The 10,652-nt window shown below is 36.8% G+C and overlaps 1 protein-coding gene across 1 annotated transcript; it reads right to left on the bottom strand.

The window, feature by feature from the left end:
- Positions 1-721: 721 nt before the first annotated feature.
- On the bottom strand, positions 722-10,620 carry LOC111313707 (protein transport protein SEC31 homolog B-like). Its single transcript, XM_022914392.2, has 22 exons — positions 10,021-10,620; positions 8,647-8,701; positions 8,411-8,533; positions 8,009-8,105; positions 7,881-7,917; positions 7,662-7,767; positions 7,520-7,577; positions 6,902-6,999; positions 6,661-6,780; positions 6,282-6,324; positions 5,819-5,937; positions 5,590-5,717; positions 4,917-5,475; positions 4,654-4,746; positions 4,364-4,549; positions 4,067-4,280; positions 3,596-3,678; positions 3,319-3,486; positions 2,447-2,575; positions 2,077-2,359; positions 1,397-1,635; positions 722-1,301 (listed from the first exon to the last, which is right to left on the bottom strand). The coding sequence occupies exons 1-22, from the start codon at positions 10,335-10,337 to the stop codon at positions 1,212-1,214; spliced, it is 3,345 nt and encodes a 1,114-aa protein (XP_022770127.2). The 5' UTR covers positions 10,338-10,620; the 3' UTR covers positions 722-1,211.
- Positions 10,621-10,652: the final 32 nt, after the last annotated feature.

Here is a 10,652-nt window from a genome sequence, read left to right as displayed (position 1 = left end):
GGTTTCTTTTTTGGCCAAACGCGTGTGTATATATAGCAGGTTAAATGAGATTATAAATATAAATAGAAGATAGAAGTATTTGTCGTGAAACGCAAAAGGAAAATCTACATTGCAATACAAAATCTACCACTGGAAGATAGCAGTATTTCAATGTTATATATATGGCTTATAGATAAAGAAAAAACTACTTGAAGTTTTGCTTTACCTGAAACTACTATGTAAAAACGAGTGTCCGTTTATTTATTTTGGATAAAATTCTACTATATTTCTAATTTTTTTTCCTATTTATTTTTAATTCATACTTCATAGCAATCCTTTTTTTTTTTTTTTTTTTTTGAGCATGGAAGTAAATGATAAAATAGTTAAAAAAAAAAAAATAGAGGCATCCAGTCTGACGGATATTCAGTTCAAGAGCCAGGCCCGGGATCAAAGTTGGACCGTTAGAGGTCCATAGCAGGATCCACTAACGCTTAAACAAATTGGCCTTCTCCCAGATCGATTAAAATTTTCAAACCAACCAAAAAAATCACATTAGTGATGATGCTCTCTTCATAAATGGATTTATTTACAATCCATTACTATTTACTTACTATCCCATGAATTTCAAACCCAAACCGCAACCCTCAAGAGAGATGTCCCAAAAAGATATTCGAAAATATTCTAAAATACAGCTCAAAGAAAGGTGACGGGAAGGAAACGCTTCAAAGTTCAAAACAGTCGATGAAATTGTAAGCATCCTATTAAAACTCTCCTTTCATATTAATGATAAAAAAAGCAGATGGGTTGTTGTACAACTAATGGCCACGCGGAAACCAAACAATGCAACAACAGTATGTCAATCCAATTCACTCACTAACAGAGTTTTCAGCACCCAAAAAAGAGAAAGAAAAAAGTGAAAATTGAACTAAATAAGCCACCTCTACTTCTCAGTACTACAAAATGTCTAATGAGAAACAATCAACATAAAGTCCTGAAAACTATTTTCACTAACTGCTTTCAAAAAGAGTATTAATGTAAAATGCTAGTCAATATTTAGCAGGAAGCATGTAATGGACCAAAACAACCAAAATCCTGCAGCAGCAATCAAGATATTCCATTCTTGTGTACTACTATAAAAAAGGATTTATCTGTGCCCCAAGTGTGTTACCACAAAAGGGAAAAATAAGTAGACTGTGGATTAGATCCTTGGAGATTTTATACCTTCTTATAACTTATCTTACATTCTGCCTTGTCTTAATCATCCGCTTGAGAGTGGCAAGCCAAAAGTTGCACTCATCCCACTCACTAGTAGTTAGAAGAACCTGTTTCAGGGAAGAGGTAAAAAAAAATTGAAGCACTTTTAGTTGCCAACAATCATGTGGAAATCAACATAAACAACATTCTTTCCCCACCATACCTGGATTTGTAGGGCTGTACCAAAATCATTATTATCTAAAGCCTGGCAGAGCTGAATAAGCTTATCAGAAGCATTTTTTGAAATGTCTCCACTGTTGAGTTTGGCAAATAAGGCGCCTATTTTCCTTGAATTGTCTTCTATTTCACGCTTCTTAACTGGGTTTGCATGTGAACCTCCCAGTGCTTGAGATGTCTCATTGAAAAGTCTAGTTAAGGTTGTGATTACAGGTTTCTGGTGGGCTGAAAAGCAAACAAGGTAAAGTCATTACCAAAAGTATTACATATCAGCATATATTTCTTCATCTATTAGTTTGCTGACATTAATGAACAGAGATTACTGTTGAAACAACCACACATTTTATTCATCTTTATTTGGGAAGTTCAGAAGCCACAGATTATACCTTCAATCTTATTTTATGTGGATTATGCAAATTCAAAATGACGAATAACTATTGTAAAGAATAGTAAAACATTTTCCCAGTTATCATTTTTGTGACAAATTATTGTATTTCATAAAGGGTAATTATTTAAAGATAAACATTACTTAATTTTTTGGATTGTAAACCATCATTCTGGAATAATCCCAGACAGTGAGGTGGACATACCATACGACTAGAGTATCTCCATAATCCAATATATACGTATAACATTAACATTAGCAACCAAGAAATTAGCAATTACCATGTACATTTGAAGTATCAACAGTCTGCACAGTTGGTGGAGGAGCAGCAGGTGCTGCAGCTGGTTGTATTGATGCCAACTGTGTAGGGCTGGGTGGTTGCATTGTGCCCATCCCAGGTCTTTGAACAACAGATGTGTTAGTTACTGGCATAAATCCCCTAGGTGATGGGGTGGGAGCTAAAACTTGGGGCATTTTGGGGCCAGGAACTGATCCCATTTGTGATGGGACAGGTGCAAGTGAACCAGCCCCAGGGGGTACAGGATAAGTAGGATTGGCACCACCCTGAAAGGCATGCAAAAATAATCAGTATACCAGTCTCAGAAGAATAACTATGGCATCGACCATAAAATTAAATGTAGGAATACAGACAGGATATAACTGAGAACCCAAGGTAGTTGGCTGCTGATATTGATCTGCATTTCTTAGAACAGGAGGATTTGAAGGAACAAAGGGTCTAACAGCAGGCTGAGTGGTGCCAGGTGGAGGAGCAAAACTTGTCTGGAAAAACAAAAGAAACTATTTAGTCAAGCATCAAGCTGACAAATAAAAGCAAAGAGCATCATGCATATAATAAAATAAAAAGCAAGGAAAACTAGGAAGCCAAAGATAAAGTTCTCATTTTGGACAACACAGAACCTTGTCTACCCAATATCTAATCTTCTTACTAAATTTTGTATGTACAGATGCTCAGGTCGTTTGTTCAAACCAAGGTTAATCCAAGCAAAAAGATGAAGCTGGTTTAGTTCAGATTTTCAGTTTGTCCAGTTTTCTCCTGCCCTAGGGGGTCTTGGAGGCAGGATAAACTAGCCACAACCAATTTTATATAGTAGCAATTGTACGGTTTGTAGGTTGAAAAACTATCAGGTGAATGAAGATCAATTGCAAACTAACACCCCACCCCCCCCCCCCCCAAAAAAAAAAAAAAAAAAAAACCTTCCAAACACATACCAATCCTATGCTAGTTTTAACTTGGCATGCTGTCCTAAGTAAATCCAATCTTTCACTTCAAAAATCTCTAAACAAGCATTCTCTTTTCCTGAGGATACATCCAATTGGATGGTATGATTCATAGAGAGCGACCGAATGAAAATATCCATTGAATCAAATTGTCTCTAGGTGTTGAGATAGCATGCTAGATTAAAAGTAAAACCGGAAGAAAACTATAATTACAACTTAGCCATAGCTTAGGGCCTACAATCAAATAGAGTGATATGCACAAAAAGAAACCCAATACAGCATACCTGGGAAACATGAGGAGCTTGGGTTGGAACAAAAATGTTGGCAGGCAGCGGTTGAGTGTGATATGAGGCAGGAGGTGCATATCCTCCATACGGAGAAAAAGAATGCTGATAATTTTCATCATAAGCACTAGTAGGAACACTTGGCTGAATTAGTGATGCAGCTGAATTCTAAGCAATGAGGGAAAGTAACAAAAAACCAAAAAAACATCACGACAGCTTATCAAGGAGCATTCAATGAGAGACACATCACATAAAAGAAAAGTGCAAGATAAAGCACCGGATATAAATGTTGTGAAGGCTCAAAGACAGGCTCACTTGTTGGATGAGAGTTCTCAGGAACAGCAGATTTAGTTTCTTTCTCTGCAAGAATAAAAAACAGATATCCTCAACAAGCATATATTGCATGCCACAAAACTTAGCTCAGGCATCAGTAAGCTAATTTCTTGCATACATAAATATTGCTATTACAGGTATGTCACAAAAACACCTGTAAGATAAATTGAAAGAATTAGACACCAGAAAAAGTAGCTAACAGTTCTTAGTTTAATCTAAAGCATCACAAGCACTCCAAATTACATGAGCTCAACAAAGTTTTCTACCAAGTTCAACTGGTGTTCTTTCAGTCACCAGCATGACCTTTTTTGCATGTGAATTATTTGCATAAATATAAATTAGCAATGGTAGATCACAAAACCCATATGTAACAGCACAATAGCAGTAACCATTGACCATCTCCTAAAGCACATACCAGGTTCTGTAGAAAGCACAATACGATCTTTTAAGATCACAAGTTCAGGTGACAGCTCATCAGACCCCAAGAGTTTCAAGTACTCCATTGCTGTTGTTAGAAGCCCTTGACTAGCCAAAATTTCAGCATATTTCTCAACAAGCTTGCATAGGGATGCACTAAATCTCTTCTGCCCAGTTGCCAAAGCAAGGACAATGGTCTTTTCCATCAAATCCTAGAGAATAAACCTCTATTATCAGATTTCTGATTAGACAACTTAAGTTTGAAATGTGTTGTTTCTATAAATTGCTAACTTACCTGGAGAAGATCAACATAAGATTTCCCATCATGTTCAGTTGTCAGGCACCTTGACCAAATCTCTACTGTTTTATCAATATTTCCAGCACATATATAACAGAGAGTTGCAGCCAGAGTATTACCCGCAGCCATTAGTTTTGAAGCAAGCGTATCACAGAGTACAGTCCATTCCTCTCTCTGGGCAAACTGCTCATCAAATATGATAAATAAGTCCATCATAATAGCAACAAGTACAGTTATATAATTTGTTGCTACACCACAACATATCTACTTCCAAAATAGAAACTTACCGTACAGAGGAGTGCTAGTGTTTCTTTCCAGAATTTCAAAGGCCTGGTGTTGACAAGGCTCATGAGATCATTGTTCACCATTGCAGAGACAACCTACAGACAAACAGCACAGTTAACATATAATTTTCCTCAAAAAAATAATTAATAATATTGTAGCCGATGAGAAATATAACCCATGTAAAGAATTGATATCTCGATTCCTATTTTATAAAGATATATGATTAAATCCTTCAGTGCTAAGCAAATATAAAAATTTAATTCACCTTCAGGTAAGGGGAACAGCTCATCTTAAGATACTGATCACGTGTGCTCTCCCATAAGGAAGCACCACCAACATGAGCAATAACTAAAGCATCAGCCATTTTATTCGCAGCAATGCACTGCACAACTGCTCCCTTATAGTCACCCACCACCAATGCACGTTGAACAGCATCATCAAATGATGGATCCACACTTTCCTCCAGTCCATCTGATTCTTGAGGTATTAGATCTGCACTAGGAACTGTGCTCCCAATAGCAAAATTATTTTCGGAAGTTGAAACGGGTGTATCAGCTTTGGGACTCGGAAGATTGTTGAAGAAATCTTCCCCATTATCAGCTGCAAAGAGGGTAGCTTCTTTCTCACCCTCACAGCCCACTTTTTCTGCCACTTTATCCTCGCGTGTAATATCATTTACACTCTGGGAGAGGTCATCTTGTACAGTATCCTTTTCTTCTGCAGATACACTAAAACCAAGATGCATGAGCAACTTTGTCCTAGCTGTCCCATCATCTTCAAACATCACCTTTAAGAAGCCCCAAGTTTCTCGATCATCCTGAGATCTGTACAGAATTCCAAATGAATCATCAAAAGTATTAATTGGTGGAAGTAGATAAAATTATTCGACAGAAGACAAGAAAGAAAATAACTACAATTTCTTAATTCAGATGACATACTCAGACTCTTGAGATTTCTTTTCACATAAAACCCTTAGTGAAGACCTCTCCCCATTCTGTATCGCAGATTCAAATTCAGATGAACGGCAGACCAGACTTTCTTCAGTAACTAAATTATGCACAAAAACCTGAAAATAGCGTACAGGACCATAAGATCCCAAAAAGAAGAATATCAGTGGAAATCAAATAAAATAGAATGAAACAGACCTTGCTGCCTAAGAATATTTACCTCTGATGATGCAGAAGCACCTAAACCAGACACACAAGGGTGAAAAAATACAACTTTTCCACCAAATCCAAAAGATGCCCCAACAGGACGTTTATACCATTTTGGAGCTCTCAAAGTCACTGCATAAAAAGACATTAGAACTAGTTACAACTAAATTACCAATGAAAATATATATAATCTTAGAAACAATAAGTTAGAGTTTAACAGAGATAAAGATTAAAGACTATTTAAGCAGCCTTGGCCCATAGTCTGCATATCTTCCCCAAATTATATTGGCAGTCATCAATATGTTTCTCCTAGACCAACAAAGCTTAATAGTACCACGGTCAAATTATGATATATATATATATATGTGCAAGCTAATACATGGAGAACATGGATAGTTCTACCAGAAGCAAATTGAAGGCTGCCAAACTAACTGCTGCAGTCACACATATAAATATAATTATGTTTGATGAATTACCTGCACCAAAATCACCCTCCCCTACACCATAACGGCTGCAACCCTGCAGAACAAGGTAAAAAAATTACCTAAAAGAAGTACTAAATCTAGGGTCCAGGGAGGAAAAAAGTTCTGAGAGGCAAAAATTGCAGGTAATCAGACAAGTATCTTTTTCTTTGACAAACCAGCAAGAACAATAAGCTTCAAACGTTTGCCAGATTAAACTACAAAAGCAGTGCTTGTCACAACAAGTTACATAAAAATCCCACCCCTAAACAAATGTATGATAATTATTGGCTAATTGCAATTGATCAGTCATACGTATGTCCAACAACTAAGATTTTTTTTTTTTAACAAAAATGTAATTATGATAGGAAAGATAACTTGGACAAGGTCACACCTCAATGTTGTAAATGCCAATTTTGCCATCAAAGGAAGATGCTGATATTACGCCAGGTATCTTCGGATACCAGTGCACATCGAAGTTCCAGTTGGTACCAGCAGGCAGTTCACAGACAATCTATTCCAGAAAAATAACATAAAGGAAAATCACAATTCAGAAAATACTTGTTTGATAAAAGGAACAGACAGATCTCCAGAAGGAATGCCTGAAGCAGATCAATAGTTAACTCATTCCCCACCTCTCCAGTAACCATATCCCAACAAATAGTCCGATTATCTTTGGCACATGTGAGTAAATAAGAGCCGTCAGAGGGACACCATGCCATTGCAATTACACCTGCAACAATAAATGCAGTCAAATATAAGAACTTAAAATAACAAAACTCCTTTTTAACTTACAACAACAAAAGACCTAGAAAAATAATGCACAAACTGAACAGGGAGATGGATAACTATCAGAAAAATTAAACAGCAAATGACCCATAGCAGGAAAGAGACAAAGTCCTAAATTTATCATGGACCCCTTCTGACTGAAGGGCATCTATTCAATCTTAATAATCTAATTCTCACTCTGACTTTAAGAAGCTAACTAAATACATCTCATATTATATGGTGTAGTATCAGGTTAAAACTGAAAAGAGTTAAATAATAATTTAGCCTTTCCATCGTTGTTGTCGTTCTTATTAAATTTTTCAGGCTACTGCTTTTCAATTTTAGAGAGAGTGAGCAAAGTGAAATAGCAAATACTTAATAGCATATAATTGTCATATCAAGTACGGAAACAAACACCCAAAAGCAAAGAAGGAAAAACTATCAGCAAGTTTAAAACGATGCATCAACTTGTCAAGCATGGTTACCTTTTGTGTGCCCTACAAGCTCCTTCACTGGTGACATTATATTCCGCATATCCCAAAGCTGTTTGCAAAAATACCAGAAATTAACAAATTCCTAACAAATGGTAATCCTCAACAGAAGCAAAATCATCGACAAGATCATTACCCTAAGTGCGGGTGAACCATCTTCATCAGATGCAACAACAAGTTGAGTGGCAACATCAGGATGCCACTGCAAAACAGAGCACCGTCTTCTTACGGAATCAGCAAAACTGTCAATTAAAAAGTAAAAAAAAAAAAAAACAGATTGGGTCAAAAGATGTGCCAGGTCACAATAACCTGCAGACACAGAAAATTTTCACTTGGTAGATAACATGAAATTTACCTTATCACAGGTTTTTGCTTCTTCAAGTCCCAAACAACTGGAAAATAAAAAATTAAAAAATACGAATTATCTTCCCCGCTAAACGTAAATGACAAGACAAATAGTCTGGCGTCCATTCATTTACTCACCAGTTGTTCCATTATATGAAGTTGATGCCAATATATGTTGAACCTTGCTATTCCAAGACAGAAATGAGATTTCACCTTGAGTGGCAGAACCACTACCCTGCATGATGACACAAAAACTATGTCAGATGCCTCGGTAGATTTTTTATTCTTTTTTTTTTTGGGGGGGGGGGGGGGGTAGGGTGGGGTGGGGCAGGGGAAAGTGGTGTTCTTGTGGGCTGATTTCTAGCTGAACCACTAATATATATTGAAAAGCATGCTTACTACAGTAAAGATATGGCAACACACACAAGAAGGCATTTAGTAGAACACCAACAGCATAATAGAACTTATGAGATTATTATCAATGGCATAATAGACGCATGAGGTTTACAATTCAACAAGTAATGGATGATTGGCACGTACCCTAAGAGGTGGAAAATGAGAGGGTTGTGCAGGTGCTGCCAAATCCCAGATGCAGATTTCACCATCATCTGCCCCAGATGCTAATAAGTTTGGAGCAATGGCATTGAACTCAAGACCACGAACCTAAAATATGGGGAAAGGAAAGATGTAAATACCAGGCAGTCTTCAATTTCTTGACGACAAATATCATGTATGTCAAAGCAATTGAGCATTAATCACAGAAAAAGGAAACTCACAGGCCCTCTGTGCCTTGAAAGGTGTCCAACAAGAGCTTGTTCATTTGCCTCAGAGCTGGGGAAATGAAGCAACCAAAATTACTACTACTTTAATCATATATAATAAGATATCTATGGTGTAGATCACTTAAATTTTCTTCACCCTTTTCTTCTTCTCTTTCTTTGTTTCAAACAATGAATAAAACAATGTTAATAACAAAATAAATATCCCAAAACATGATGAGATTGTTAAAGAACACAAGAATACTAGTAATAATTAGCCAAAAACTCCTCAAAAGAGAAATATGAAAGTAATCAAATCCAATCATCTAGACAACAATGACCATAAATGAACAGATAAAAAAAGTTACCACCTCCCTAACAAAGGGTCCCAATCAAGAACCATTTTAATAAAAAAAATTTCTCCCAAAAGATGAAGATAATCTTTTCCTTTTGGATTCTTAGCCTCTAATAAAATAAAGCATCATCCAAATGTAACCAGCAATCCAATACCAGGAAATAAAAAAATTTCCCGCACTTTAACAACATTCTTCTATATATCTTCCAGTCCTAACCCAACACAATATAATCAGCCTGATTTATGATTCAAATACTAAACAAACATCTGAAAGATACACAAGAAACATGCAAACATCATATTTTGCTCTAAACTATGAAGCTCCAATTTTGATTAACTCTCACTCCTAATTCCTAACAGCCAAACAATACCATTGCCAAATCAGACAAAAATGAAAATCATGCCTGTCGCCTACTCGAAGGCAATGCAAAGATCAGGCACAACAAATTACCATCCATTTATCCAACTTATTCCAGCTCCGCACAAGCAAACAAGAGAGTAACAATTTAAAAGGAAATTAAATTTCAAAATACTTCATCCAGAGTTCAATTTCAACCAACCATTCATCAAATACAGTTATAATAAGTATTCTAGAACTCACGAATATGGGCACATTATTACTAAATCAAACCTTAAAAACTCTAGAGTCAAAGTAAACAAGCCCAACAGACTAAATAACCATTTCTTACTAACCATATGAAATATCAAAATTCTCTCCAGGTCCCAATTGATCCGCTCCAAACAACCAGGCAATCCAATTCACGTAAGACTTAAAAAATTATAGTAAGCCAACATCAAAATGTGTCAATGTGCATTAGATAACAGAATAATATAATCCCAAGTAGATACAAAGCAGTCACCGTTTTCCCATCCACACAAACATTATATACCTAAAACCCAAAACATATCCAATTAACTTACAGATTACAACAATGCACTCTTAATTGACCACATTTCTAATTCAATCGAAAATTAAAGTGAATTAGACAAATCAAACGATATGTACATTATAGATAGATTGCAAGAATATCCAATACCGGATCAGGGTTAAGGGATTCCAAAGATCGATATTGCCGTCAACAAGGCCACCAGCAATGAGCCCGAGTGAAAACTCATCGGAACCGGATCCATTCTTGCCCCAAGCGAGGCGGTTAAATCGCTCTGAGCTGGGGCACTCGCCTACCACGGGAAGCTCACGATTCTCATTCTGGAAATCAAACTTGAAGATCTCGAGATTCGCCGATGAGCTGAAGGACAGATCCACCGCCCCAGCCATCGTCCCCGCAGCCATGTAAGGGGCATCCGGCGCCAGTGCCACCGACGCCGATCTATTCACCCCTTTTATACACGCCATTAGATTAAACGCAAATTTTACGGTTCCTTACCCCAAAAATGTCAATCAATTTCTTTGACGATACAGTGAGAAACAAACAGATACAGATAACAATTATCAGCAAATAAGTGAATTGACGAGGAAGAACCCCAAATAGAGATCTGATTTGGACTAAAACGATGAGAATTTGGAGAATTAGGGTTTGATCTGATTCAGGGAATTCAGAAAGAGGAGAGAAAGAGAGAGAGAGAGATGATAGACGAGGAGCAAGAGGGCAGTGTTCCGTGCGGAAACAGTGTGGAGTGGTTTTTTTTTTTCTTTTTTTTGGCAATTTCT

Source organism: Durio zibethinus, chromosome 23 (assembly GCF_047325235.1).
Source record: "Durio zibethinus cultivar Kanyao isolate XHJ-2024 chromosome 23, ASM4732523v1, whole genome shotgun sequence".
NCBI lineage: Eukaryota > Viridiplantae > Streptophyta > Magnoliopsida > Malvales > Malvaceae > Durio > Durio zibethinus.
Note: the sequence above shows the minus strand (reverse complement) of the source record. Positions and strands in the feature narration are given on the sequence as shown.